Source organism: Brienomyrus brachyistius, chromosome 10, assembly GCF_023856365.1.
Source record: "Brienomyrus brachyistius isolate T26 chromosome 10, BBRACH_0.4, whole genome shotgun sequence".
Classification (NCBI taxonomy): Eukaryota; Metazoa; Chordata; class Actinopteri; order Osteoglossiformes; family Mormyridae; genus Brienomyrus; species Brienomyrus brachyistius.
In genome coordinates this window covers 19,577,078-19,591,384 of record NC_064542.1, presented here as the reverse complement: position 1 = coordinate 19,591,384, position 14,307 = coordinate 19,577,078, and the positions used below count along the sequence as shown (strand labels likewise).

The 14,307-nt window shown below is 41.4% G+C and overlaps 1 protein-coding gene and 1 long non-coding RNA gene across 7 annotated transcripts in view; one reads left to right on the top strand and one right to left on the bottom strand.

Moving 5' to 3' along the window:
- The window catches only part of LOC125750353 (uncharacterized), a 31,901-nt gene extending 30,199 nt beyond the window's left edge, over positions 1-1,702 (bottom strand). The window contains exon 1 of the long non-coding RNA XR_007400323.1: positions 1,641-1,702. This is a non-coding gene — a long non-coding RNA (uncharacterized LOC125750353). The remainder of the gene's footprint in view (positions 1-1,640) is intronic.
- Positions 1-14,307, top strand: part of LOC125750350 (NXPE family member 3-like) — a 73,498-nt gene that overhangs the window by 57,073 nt on the left and 2,118 nt on the right. For 2 of the 6 annotated variants that reach the window (XM_049028016.1, XM_049028018.1), the window contains exons 2-4: positions 8,374-9,164; positions 10,607-10,677; positions 13,980-14,183. The exons of 2 other annotated variants lie outside the window; for them this stretch is intronic. In XM_049028016.1, coding sequence (XP_048883973.1) covers positions 8,374-9,164; positions 10,607-10,677; positions 13,980-14,183 — 1,066 coding nt within the window. Of the gene's footprint in view, positions 1-1,473; positions 1,852-4,785; positions 5,009-8,373; positions 9,165-10,606; positions 10,678-13,979; positions 14,184-14,307 lie in introns of those variants that run through there. 2 more of the 6 variants (XM_049028020.1, XM_049028015.1) reach the window with 2 other exon arrangements.

Sequence of the window (14,307 nt, the reverse complement as noted above, 5' to 3'; positions counted from 1 at the left end):
GGCTCATCAATTGATTCGTGAGAGAAGTGCCGCTTTGTAGATCTCAGTCTTTTCTGCTGCAGAACAGCCTCTACGTTCATGTCCTCACACATATCCTTGGCTGACATTTGTGCAGATGCAAAGCCTGTTGCCCTGTAGTTGCGGAGACCTCTCTCTGTCTTTTTGAGGAGATTGACCGCTACATCCACATGCATGTTGAGAGACTGCATGAGCTTGCTCACATGGTGGGTTTGGTTCAGGATGTCATACCACACCGCTGTACAAATGCTGAATCTGTATGATCTCACCTCCTCAGACTGGGACTCAGTCATTATGACTGAGTCTTTGGTGTGGTCTCTCATCACAATCAAAGCCTCTCTCACTGCAGATGCTTGGTACCTCAGGGGCTCAATGCTGTTGATCTTACTTTCCCACCTCGTTACAGACCACATCTTCAGTGTAATGTTAGCATGTTTTTTTCAGGATGGCCCATCTCTGAGTGGAGGCTGAAAACAAATTGTAAAGTTTCTGCAAAATTCCAGAGTAACTTGTGGCATCAGTAGATCCCTTTACAGCATCAGCTACAACCAAATTCAGTGTATGAGCTCCAAGGGGAACAAAGAGAGACTCGGTTCCAGGAGCCTGGCTTGAACGCCCTTGTTTTTTCCCCTCATGTTGGCCCCATTGTCATATGACTAACCTCTGCAGTCCTCAAAGGGAATTTTCAGCTCTTCCAGCCAATTTAAATTCATGTTTGCGAAATGTTTCCCCGTGGATTCGTCAGCTTCCAAAAAAACCCCATAAAATACTCCTTTTTGCAATGCTATTGCTTTTTTTCCCTCAAAGAACGAGGGGACGTGGGACCATGCAGCCATTTTATTCTCCTGACACAAACAGCAGAAAGTTGGGATTCGCGGGGCAGCAGAGCTCGAGATACATCAGCAATGCGCTGGCTTAATCTCCAAAACTGAGAGCTTTATGAATAAAATAAAATACAAAATGAACATACGAAAGTGCATGATATGTACCTGGCACAAACAGCAGAAAGTTGGGATTCCGTGGGTCAGCACAGCTCGAGATACATCAGCAATGTGCTGGCTTAATCTCCAAAACTGAGAGAGCCAAGCAGTTGTACCTGATACCACTAGAGGTCAGTGTATGCGAAAAGCTTAGGTTCACACAAGAGTGCAAGTGGAAATAACAAAATGTCCAATGTTACACATATATAATTATAATTATTGGATATCACCTGTGATACGGGATTATTATATCTGTTTATTCCTTCGAGAGCCCTATATCCCCCTCACATAATCTTAAAACACTGGTTAAATTCAGTATGGTTCCGACATCAGTTTTTACAACGAAATGTGTTAATGTACAATCCTTAATATGTTTTATGTGTCTGTCTGTGTGGGAGGGGGGATATAGTGCCAGAGGGGGTGCTCATCCAGGGCCCCAAACAGTCTAGGACCGTCCCTGGTTACAAAAAGAAATTAAAAAAAAAGACATTTGTGACCCATCACCACGAAATGAGTCTTATGGGTGAAATTTACAAATTTTGTAAATCTCATTTCGTGGTAATGGGTCACATTTGAGTCCAGTTAGTGACTATGCTTTTGGGAAATGCACCCCAGGGCAGTGAATGAATTAAAATTGTTTACCTGAATGACGTAGTCTGTTTACACAATGCAGTTACATTGGACGACAGGATTCTATTATATTGAGCCTGTTGTGCCGTCTTGATGTGCTGTAGGTTTATTCCATGTGCAGTTAAATTTTAACGAACATAAAAGTTCAGAAAATATGAATCATCGTGGTATGCATTGTTATAACAGGAGCATTCTTTTGGCTGTCTTGATTATCCATCTGACTGTAAGTATTTTTCTTTGATTAATTCAGAAAATTCTAATTGAATGAGTTCAGGGAATATTAATTGCGTACTTGTAAACTACTACAAAAAGATTAAATTCAAATAATTATTTTAAAACTTAATAACTTTCACACCTGATGCTTGCATGTCAAACCCAGAATCATTTCTAATCAGCTCACTTATTAAATTTCTCTATATCGAACAGCGAACATATTTAATTTTTAAAGGATTTATTTTTTTATAACCACTCTTTGAATTGTAAATTTGATTTCTTTTCCATTGTAGTTGATTTCGGCACACTTTTGATTTGTGGAATTGGTATGGCATTCTAAACAACATCGCAGTGTAATTAACATGTAATTCAAAGGAAATATTAAAAAATATAAGTAAACAGCCTGAGGAACACATCTGAAACGGTGAGGCGTAAAGCATGTCCACTTGTCTACTTTTGTGGTGAATTCTTCGTAATTAGCCTGTTTGTCAAGATTGTTAACTGGTTCAACATGGTCCCGTGTTCCATATATAACTACATGGTACTACAAGGTAAAGCGCTTCGAGACAAAGTAATGTTGTGAAAATACGCTGTGCAAATAAAACTGAATGCAACTGAATAGGGGAAAAAAAAGTTCTAAACTTCTTCGTTTCGTCATGAACATCCGGGAAGAATTGTGAAATGTTTTTCCAAGACCTGGAAACGTTATGGAAAATAAAAAAATATCAAAAAGTTTTGGAAAAGTAATGGGATTTATTAAAATCATGTAACACTCGTAGTATAACCTAGTCTCTCTCGCGCAGTAGGTATTATGCTGTCCGCGCCGGGTGTGAGTATGGAATGCACTGCGTCAATACGGAACAATAGTACATGTAAAAAAAATGGTTTGAGGATGCTAAGACATGTCTAGCATATCTAGGCAAAATACTTTTACATTCACGGGCAAAGGACCCAGTCTGTAATGCATTATGGTATACACTGGTTGCTGTATCGGGTCTCTTATCTTGTATTCTTAGTACCTTATAATATTTCGGGTCATAAGCACTGGAACTCAGAATCTGTGAAAGTTTCAAAGAGGTTAATTGTTTTGTGTGATATTCTTAATTATACAGCCGTGAAAAAATGAAAAGATCATTCGATATTTATAAACATCTGCAGTTTAAATCCTGGTTTAATGGTGGTTCTGCTGCACACGCTCAGTTTAGTCTTTATGTCACATGTGAAGAAGGAGCACTCTGTAACAAACACTCAGATTTCTAAGCAAAAAAGGAAATTTGAGATAAGAAAGTATTTTTTTACATTATTTTTATAATAGCATTGCAAACTTGCATTATTCAAACTAAAATAATCTTTATTATTTTATCTTTATTATGTGCCTACGTAAATATATTTTATACAAGATATGAGTTGTGAGCTAATATTGTTGCTCTTAGCTGCAAGGTAAATATGTTCATGCTTACCACAGTCTGGGATGGTTGTAATGGTATTTCTCTAACTGCCCACCAGACAACTTTTTAAGCCCAACTTCTGCAGTGCGTGCGAAAATTGGGTGAAATGCATAGACCAGGGGTAGGGAACATGATCCATGGAGAGCTGGTGTAGATGTGGGTTTTGGGATGAACTCTCAGCCAATAACAGTGGCTGCTCAGGGCCAGAGTTGAGAACCACTGTTTTGTTATTGGCCAATTGAGAGATCATCCCAAAAACCTGCACCCACACCGGCTTTTCATGGATCAGGGGCCCCACCCCTGTTATAGACTGTCCAAGATGGGCCCATCAAGCCTGAACACCAGGAGGAATTCAATACACCTGTCACCACGGTGATTCTGATGGTGAATAGCATCAAACACACATGCAGACACACTATTATTCAGTTATTAAAACTGGTGCACAGATGCACATTTGGTTTGGTTTTACTGTGATCTTTCATTTTGGTTGTGACTGACATACTGTACACATATGCATGCATACCCACAAATTTTGCTGAACAAGAAAAAATTATTAAATCTTTGAATAACTTGAATTTTTTTTTTAAATCATTTATAATGTTACATTTAAGTCAGGGTTGCGCTTCATTGTGTTTGTAATACAGAAATAAAACACTGCCAATTAACAGAAGGCACATGCAGGTAGTTTGTAACAAATTTTGAATGTGATTCCATAAAACAGGTCTGAGGTACAGGCAAAAGTGTAGAAAACATTACTGTCATCCCCGGTCTTCCCTACAGAAGAATAAGGTGAAGCAGGAGACATTGAGAACAAGCCAGGGAAAGGGCAGAAGCAACACATGCACATGCTCTTATTTTAAGTTAAAATGCCGATTATCTGTCAGCTTATTACTGAATTCCTGGATTTCATTGCTAAAATTAGAAGTATCAAAGCAGTTGTAAAAATGGTTAAGAGGATTAGCCAGCTGAATGTCAGGGCAGCCATCAGGGACGGATTACGGACGGGGCCAGCAGGGCCGCTGCCCAGGGGCCCTTGGGATGCAGGGGGCCCATGGGGCCCCTAGCCCAAAACAATTTGCAACGCTTATCAACAATGTATTTTCGTTTGTCTATTTTAGAGGGCCTACATTCTTTGATCCTCAGCCTACAAGGGCCCCTGACCCTATAGGGAGGGCGTTTGGCTGCCAAGGGCCCTTGAATTGTGGTGGTTGTGGTGGTGGTGGTGGTGGTGGGGGGGCGGGGGCCCTCGCGAACGTTTTGCCCAGGGGCCCATACAACCCATAATCCGTCCCTGGCAGCCATACTGCTACTCTTTAGATGCTGGGGGCCTGCTATAGTTTTCATGCTAAAAGAAAGAGATTTTTAAAGACAGGGAGTTGGATAGTGCAATGCCTCAGCTATACAAGTTGTTGTCGTTAGTGGCAACAATTGGCGCGGCATCAGAAGCTGTAGAGAGGAGCTTCTCATCTTTAAAACGGGTCAAATCATATACCCAGGTGGCGCCGGGGCCTCCGTCGAAGCAGGAGGCACAGCCGGGACCTCAGTAGAAACCACAGCCTCGCTGGGTGGTGCATCCGCCACTGGGACTGGAACCACCGGGGCTGGTACATCGGCATTCAGCAGAACAGGCATGGACATTACTGGAACAGGCAGGCCAGAAACCAGGAGAACAGGTGAATCAAGGACAGGCGAGGCAAGAACAGGTTCCTCAGAAGGGAGGTGAGTGAGAATCTCAGCGGGGAACTGCGCAAGGAGCTCAGAAAGTTCCTGGAGCTTGGGGAGCTGAGCGGCAGGAAGTATAGGAAGCTCAGTAAGTTGCGCTGCAGAGACTGCTGACCCAGGAACAGGAACCTTGGGCGGTGGCGGCGGAACAGGAACCTTGGACGGGGCCGGAGCAGGAATCTTGGGGACCCGGGGAATGGCATCCTTGGCTGCCCTTGGCCCTTTAAAAGTCAGGCATGTCCTAATGAAGGGGAGAGCCAGCGTGGCTGCCCAGCGGCTGGTATACAAATGTCAGGCGCCTGTGTGTGTGGAGTGGTAGTGGCGACCTCAGCGGGCGAGAAAACTGCCGGGTTCAGGATCAGGAGGGGCTCCCCCCTAATCCCGGCAGGGGTGATAGCGGAGAGCTGGGTAGCGCCATTCCTTCCGCTTCTTCTTTCTCCGCTTCCCTTTATCCAGGCTCTGGGATGCCTCAGCGGACGGCTGGTCGTACAGCCCGTCCTCGACAGCTGCCGGCTTCGCCAGCCATACCCGTGTTCTCTCCCGCAGCCGCAGGAGGTTCTCCAATACTTCCTCTCACTTTTTCGCTTCAGCGAGTAGGGACATCACCTCAAGGATGTCCCAGCATCGATTGAGCGCATAGCTGGCTTCAGGGTCTTCCCGAATGCCGGGCTGTCCCAGCCAATAGAGTACCTTGTTGGAGATTGCAAGGTACTCTTCTTCTACAGCGCTGAGCTTTTTCCCTTGGAGATCCGTCGTTCTGTTACGTCCACTGCACGAGCGGGGAAACATAAAGGAGACGAGGATCACAAAAACAGGGTTTATTAACAAAGTGGGGAGCAGCACAGAACAAACGTTAATGACGGATCTGGGGAAACGGACTAACATACGGACTACATACACAAAACTCAGGAACGGAAACACAGAACAGCTGAAAAGGGGGCGTGATACACAGGAGGATCGTACAAGCTGGTCATGACACATGATATTTAGTCAACTAAAACTAGACTAAAACTAAAATAATTTAGATGACTAAATTATGACTAAAACTAAAATACATTTAGTCAAAAGACTATGACTAAAACTAAATAAAAACTTGCTGTCAAAATTAACACTGATAATCATTAGAATCATTTCCGTTTATCTGTATAAAAATAGCTAGATGAAACAGAAATATCATATTTCTATCACTAGATCCACATCGTTTTCTACCATGTAGGGTGTGACAGGCACTTGATTAATGACATCTTCTTGTTGCAATTCTTCTGCTATAGTTTAATGGCACATGATTGGAGAACTGAGGCATCCCACCTGGTCTGTTTGTACCTCGCACATTTGCATATGCACAGCATTACACTTAATGGGAATTTTAATGATGGCACCCAATTTGAACTAGTTACTTTCATGACATTTTCACAACCCACCCCGATTCCGTTACCATTACTTTTAATGACATCAGGTGCATTTTACAGGCTGTGAGCGATCTCCTCCAGCCAAGGATGGAATATTCAGCCAGATATTCTGATTTTGGATTCTTTGTGTTCTCTGTCAATTTAATACAAGTTATGCATGCCACTTGCACATGTGTCTCAGTTTATGAGTCTTGTTAGGTACCCCAGTCACAATGGGGTGACCTTCATGTTTCTGATGGCTGCCTCACAGAGGACTTTACCTCACAGGGGACTCTAGCCCCTACCACACACTGGACTCTAGCCCATACTTCACAGGCAGAAATAGCTTCAGCTGGCATGGTGTCCATTGTTTAGAAAACCCTGCTTTATCAATTCTAAAGTATGTACATTTAGTTCTAAAATTGGTGAAACAATAGCATGTGGTAAAAATGTACAATGTGGCAAGACCATAATAAAAGTAGTAAATTGTTTTCTTCTTTCTTCTTTGATAAGAGGCACGAGGAAATACATGTCTTACACGTTCATTGTTCAAGGTTTCATTTGCACAGTTCTCAAGATAGCTGCCATTGTTGCTGCCAGTAGTAAGGGGTGATTTATTGTCACACTTTATAGGATGTGACTAAAACACATAGCAAGTCTAACTGGTTAGCTCATTATTTACCTAGAGATAACTAGTAATACAGATGCCCTTTCTTACCCTTTGCTATACGAATGTCTTGTGCTGCCTTTTCAGATGGCGCTAGTATTTTCAGTGGACATTAAGTGTCCGTATTACATTTCTGTCTCTGTCCCTGTCTCATATATATGGAAAACAACTAGAGTTGCCACCCATCCAGTAATTACAAGGTTCATCCCTTATTAATAAAAACAAAAATCTGTGTCCCATTCTGAAGAAATATGGGATATGGTTTCATATTTTTTTGCAGTTTGAAAGTGGCAGCATAACTGGTACATTTTTGGTCCCAGCCATTGGGTGGTGTGGAATTGAAATACTGGCATATTTATAAATAAATGTTTTATTTAAATAGCACTTTTAAAGACACCCAAAGCACTTCACAGAATCAATGGAGAGCTGCTTCAACCACCATTGTCTAGCCGCCCCTGGATGATGCAACAGCAGCCATTCTGTGCCAATGCGCTCGCCACACAGCTAAGGTGGTAAAGGGGCAGGAGAGAATTTACCAGTAAGATATAGGGGATGATTAGGAGGCCAGATTTGAAAGGGCTACAGTGGGCAATTTAGCCAGGACATTAAAGTACCACCCATACTCTTTATAATATACCCAGGGATCTTTTATGACCTCAGATAGTCAGGATCTCCATTTTACATGTTACCCACGGACTGCACCATTTTCACTTTTCCCCCATCACTACACTGGGGCATTGGAACACAGGAACCACAGGATAAGCAGGGCACGGGCTAATCTAATGGGCCACTCCAACAGCAGCAGCCCAGCTTTCCTCATTGGTCTCCCATCAAAACACTGACAAGATCCAAACCTACTTAGCTTCAGCTGGATTACCAAGTTTGAATTGCAAGTGGTATTGCTGCTGAGAGTTTATAAACAAAGAGGTCGAAGAGTCTGCTGAGGGTTCAAATGGTTGGAATTCTGATAGCAGGGCATGACTTTATTGTTTTTATGAATTTTGATTTTATGATGCTTTCTATAAAGCAACTGAGTTCATATGGCACTCCTGGGTTGTGTCATGGGCCATGGAAATGTCCACCATGATATCAAAGGCAACCATCAACCAATAAAATGACATCTCCTGCAGAACCAGGCACACACAGGGGACATAACAGATAGAATTTATATTCATATTTTAAGTGATTATTATCTGTATTAATTTAATTAATTATGATTGACTTTAACCCGTGAGGCCTATTTTTTTCTGTACACTCAAAAAGTGAGAGTGACATCTGCATTCATTCCTACTAATGTGTTTACCTAGATATACCTGTACCTTCAAATGAGGAACGGAACCCTTAAGAAGTGGACAATGCCAAAGCCAGTGTCCCGCAATCATTCTACTAAGAACTTCCAAAAACCCACACGGCTGCCTCATGCAGCTCATTCTTTGGCCGACACTCCTAGAATCAGCGCTGAAGAATGGGAATCCCTGTTAAAGATGCTCAAGTGGCCTTCACCCACCATAGAAAACCCCACCCCCACTGAAGCCACAGACCCAAGCAAATGCACCTTCACTTTGTTTAATTGGAAGGATAACTACACTGTTGGGGACTATGTAAATGTATCAGTGGTCGCAAGAAATGGCAGAGGAGTTCCTAAAACATATGGAGGGGACTTCTTCCAAGCCAAGTTATACAACACAGAGCTCAAAGCTAGTACATTTGGTCTTGTGGTAGATCATGACAATGGGACCTACTCAGTCAGCTTCGCACTGCTTTGGCCCGGCTCTGCCCACGTTTCAATCCGGCTGATTCACTCCAGTGAAGCTGTTCAGGTATTGAGCCGGCACAGAGAGCGGGATCCGGACATGGTCTCCTTCATTGGATACTTTGAGGATGGGAATATAAAGGAGAATGTTGTGTGCAATGGCATGAAGAGCCCACGGCTGGTGGGGGATGGAAGCCGCTGCTGCTGTGAATACCGTGACCCTCGCAGTGGGGAGGTCTGGTTCTGCCTCCGACCCTCCTCTCTGCCCTGCAGTGCTCTGGTCTACCACAGCTTGGGGATGTACCAAGCCGAACTATCCACAAATGAGTCCAAGATCTTAGACGGGTGAGGCTGTTATTGCTTTTTACATGCAGTCCAGCAACTCCATCTTATCGTGTTAAGATAATAAGTGGCAACTAAAAATAATAATAGTAACATTATTTTAAATCATCTAAACAGATTGAAAAATAACCAACAATGTTTCATAAAAAAAAATGTCTATGGATCCACAATTGTTTTACATCAGTATGGTAATTCTAATGCTTAATTCGCATCATAAATTCATAGAAAAGTAATACATGTGCTAATCAGATGTAGCATTATGGGATGTCATTGCTGCATCAAATCCTGAAATTAAATTTCTCACAAACCAGCCATTGTGTGTAATGTTTAAAAAAAATCCATCAGGGGCTGCATTTTGTTTCCATGCTTTTAACTTTTAACACAAGTAAGAAATATAATACTTTCTTATGCTTATTGATGCAGTGATTACTGTATCGGTAGGTTGTCACCAAGCAAAATGCTTGACTAAAAGGTAAAATTAACTCAAACTGTTCCTGGTGGCCTTGTGCTAATTTCAGGCCCTTCAACATCCAACATATTCCTGTTTTCAGTGTCTTATCAGTCAGCATTATGAAGTAAAATGTCCAAACATTGCCCCATATTGACCGTGGGAATATGACACTTTTCCCTGTTTTGTTTTTTACTCAAATACATGTACAACATACATATTCTCACAAAAGATTCAGAAATTCCCCTTTTTAAAAGTTGAATATTGTCTTTTACTTGGTATGATACTGATTTTGCTTGTTCTGTACACTTCAGGCATCAGCTATAATATGCCTTATGCTTTAGCATTGCATTCTTTCCCAATTCACTTCTATAACATACGAATATGATATGTAGTATATGTACTGTGCATAAACAGTTTTCCAGGAATCCCAGGGCTCAAGGTAGAAGATACATATGAGCAATTTTAGAGACAGCAAGCCAGCTTAACTGCATGTTTTTGCAGGAGGAAACAGGAACCTACAACATTCAACTGCAACATGAGGCTGCAGTGCTAATATCTACATTTTACATATTTAGCAGAAACCTTTGTCCAAAGTGATGTTCAAATGAGGCGAAACGCTCATTGTGAGCATACAGGCCATCAGTGAGTCAATTAGGCAGCTAGGCTGAGCCTTCAAAGAATGTCCAGGCACAAGTGTAAGCAGCATTGGAGCAGGAGCTACACAACAACTTCCAACAAAGCAAGAAGCTAGTAAGACTATTCAAGGAGCAGAAATGCAACATAAGAACATTCAGGGAATGGTTATGGAACAGATGGGTATTGAGGACTTCTTGAAGGTGGAAAAGTGGTTTGAATACCAGATGTGGTTTGGCAGCTTATTCCACCATCAGGGAACCACATAAGAGAAATTGGAATTATTTGTTTATTTATTTCATATTTTGTCCTACATACCAATGATATTATTTTTAAAATAATGCATTGTCAATTTCTGCAGGGGTAATACAAACATCGTCCTTCCAGGAAGTAGCCCAGTCATCAATGTGTTTGCTCATCATACTGATATCCGTAAGTGTTCTTTGCCTCCTACTCATCATTCCCCACTCTCAGCAAATACTGTCACGTGAAAAAGAAAGTACACCCTCTGTCAGTTCTAAGGTTAAAGATTTGGTCTTGACTTGGACTCAGCTAAGGTGGACTTAAATACAATATGGACACTTTGTGTTTCAAAGAGGTGAACAGGTGGTGAGACGGAGCACACAGGAACTAGCAAGTCAGTCATGTGAAAAAGAAAGTATGATTTTATGTATCAGGACATAATAAAAAAAACTACCTACTAAAATTATTAGTTCTAATAAAAGTTCTAAAATTATTTAAATTTAACCTCAGGTGTAAAACAATTCGCAATAGATTCTACTGTGTCATTTAACAAAAATGAAGACAAAATGGAGAAAGCATGTGTTAATAATAATAATCATCCAATAATTTGAAGTGATTGTTTTCTGTATGACTTTATCAGTCTCTCACATCATTGTGCAGATATTTTGGCCCACTCTCATTTACAACATTAATTCAGTTCATTAAAGTTTGTGGGTATTTCTTTATGCACAGCTCTCTCAAGGTTTCGCCAGAACATTTCAATTGAGTTGTGGCTTGGACAGATGGTTTGGACGGCTGAGTTGGGAAAGATCGCTGCATATGAATAAATGTCATACAGGATGGTTGATAAAGGACAAAAATATATGAATAAGTTAGGTAAATATCTTTCAGCTATAGTGGAAACCACATATAATAATCCTGTGAAATTGATCAGTATAAGCGGAAGATCATTATAAACTTATGTCTTTGTATATTAATTACATGAGTTTAAGGTAACAAAACAGACAGCGTTGATATTTGCAGAATTTTATCGAGCATACAGTATAGCTGATTTCAAACACTTTTCAAATTACAGTACTGTACTAATTAAATTACTGAACTGTGCATAATTCAAATAGGTCTACGTTATAATACATTACAGTACTGTACATAAAATATAGCGTATTTTATTTTCGCTACTACTGTACGTGTCTTTGGCTCATTTTTGACAGTTTATCATAAGCCTTGATGAGTCCATATTTGTCATTGATCGAAAATGTCTTTCTTTTTCCCATCATGTTTTCTGTTAAAGTGTCATTTTCTGTATCACGATGAAAGAGGACTTCATACAGTCATACAAGTAACACTATCACAGCCCTATCCATCTGACAACCCACAGGAAAAGCTACTGCATGGAGACTCCTCACAAATCGTAACACACATGAACAGTTAAATGTGCAAAAACAACATATATATGAACATGGAAAAGGACATAGAGGGCTGACATAAACCATATGCTTATTGTTAGAACAGGCTAAAAGGTTTTTATTGTACAATCATGCAAATATAAAGTTCACTCACTAGTACATATATAAGCTCAACATGTACAGTCGTGGCCAAAATTTTTGAGAAATACACTGGTACTGGTTTCACAAAGTTTGCTGCTTCAGTGTAAATCTTTTTGTCAGATGTTTCTACGGTATACTGAAGTATAATTACAAGCATTTCATAAGTTAAAGGCTTTTATTGAAAATTACATTACGTTTATGCAAAGAGTCTTTGCAGCGCAGTCCCTTTACCTCTGCAATTCTCCCTGGCATGCTGTCAGTTAACGTCTCAGTACAAATTTAAGTAGAGTAACAGTATCCAATTGCTTAAGTTGACTCGAGTATTTATTATTTTTTCTGATAGTCTTTAACAGTTTTTAACTTTTGTTATATCATGGTAAAACATCCAGGTAAGGTAATATGCAAGACGGTGACCACAGTATGTCTGAGTGCATGCATACTGTTCTCATGCAGATATACTGTACAGTCAAGTAGTAGGCTTCTAATAAAATGTAGTACCTATTGCGTAAGTATGTGATTTTGGTCATACCAAAAGTTTAAATGGTCTTCATGTTGATTTAAAACTGTGATATTACATCTGTCAAAGTGTATCAGCCCTTAATCATTTCCAAACCTGGATCACCATAGATATGGGCTGTATGTGTCATGACCTGCGCGTCCATTCCTTTTGCGTGCCACGCTCCCTGATCAACCATGTGTGCTCCCCTGATTGTACCTTCTGCCTCCGCCCGAGGCTCCTGCTACGGCGGCGTCAGCTGCACCGCCGCCTGATGCTCTGGCCTAGGCTCAGCCCACGCCTGAGGTCCAGGCTCCGCCCCCGCTCGAGGCTTCGCTTTCGCCTGAAGCTTCGGTCCCTACTCCAGCTGGGCCCCAGTGATGTTGTTGGTGTTGTTTTTCAGGTCCGGTGTCCCCGGTCTCGTCCTGTCAGCCGCTTCCCTTGGGGCACGGCCAGAGTGCGTGCCTTGGGTGGGGGAGGGGGGGGGGGTCTGTCATGACTTGCGCGTCTAGTCCTAGTGTGTGCCACGTCCCCTGATCAACCACGTGTGCTCCCCCGATTGTGCCCATCAGTCTGACATGTTCTGTGTCTTTAGTTCGCGTCTGAGTCCGTTTTCCCCAGAGCCGTCATTAACGTATATCCTGTGCTGCTCCCCGCTTCCTCAATAAAACCCCGTTCTGTTATTTCCGTCTTCGGATTTGCTTCCCCGCTCCCCGCTCGTGCACAGATCATTACAGTATGTGCGTTATGTGTGTTGTATATGCCATTTTTTAATGCTCCTTATGTTTTTAATTTTCATTTATCAGTTTATGCTGTTGGTCTAAGAGGAGTGGTATTTCGTTCTTAATCGTACTAAAGTGCATGATAAAATTCCAGTAAATGAAATCTTACAGTCTTACAATATGGCTAATCTATGCATCGGTGATTTTTATATATAATTAATCAATTAAATGAGCTTGTGGTGAAATCTAACAAATACATTAAATGGCTGAGGTGCCCCTGATGAGAGGTTTAGGAACCAAAATGGTATTCATCTAGCCATCCAGCAAGGTATCAGTAACCATTTGAAGAACATAAGAAATTCTTGTTAGTTTTTATTGTGTTGCTCATAATTAGTATGTGTTCTAATATTAAATTCTGTTTTTTGTCTGACCATATTTATATACTACACAGATAAATAGTTGTATACATTTCCTTTGACTGCCTAGGACTTTTCCACAGTACTGTACGTTGTCTGGATCTTCTGGTAGAGCCTCCCTTGGCAAACATGTCTAGTGAGGAGAAGTGAGACAAACTACAATCCAAGACAGAATCAAAAAAGGCATTGTTAGAAAAATAGTGTACAGCGCTGCTACAGTTTTGTTCCCCAAGGTAGAAATAACAATAATTCATCTCAATGGCACAAAGACGTTCCTCAGCGTGCATTTTCTGTCTTTCTGGGTTCACAGGTGAAACCAAAAAATGTGTGCCAGGTCTGAACACACCAGTACCTTCAGGGTTCTTCTTCAAGGATCACTGGACATCACTGGTGTGTCGCAGCCGGACCTTCTCCAGCTCAGATGTCATTCGCTGCCTCAGAAGCAAGCAGATACACATGAGGGGAGACTCCACCCTGCGCCAGTGGTTCGAGTATCTGGAGAAAGCTGTGCCCTGTAAGAGTTCAGTTTTCCTCTGGAACATATATTTATATACCAGACCAGCATTTCCACCAAAAGAAAAAGCAGCCCTTACGAGAATGTAGATTCCTACAATACATGACATTTTGTATCATTTCTA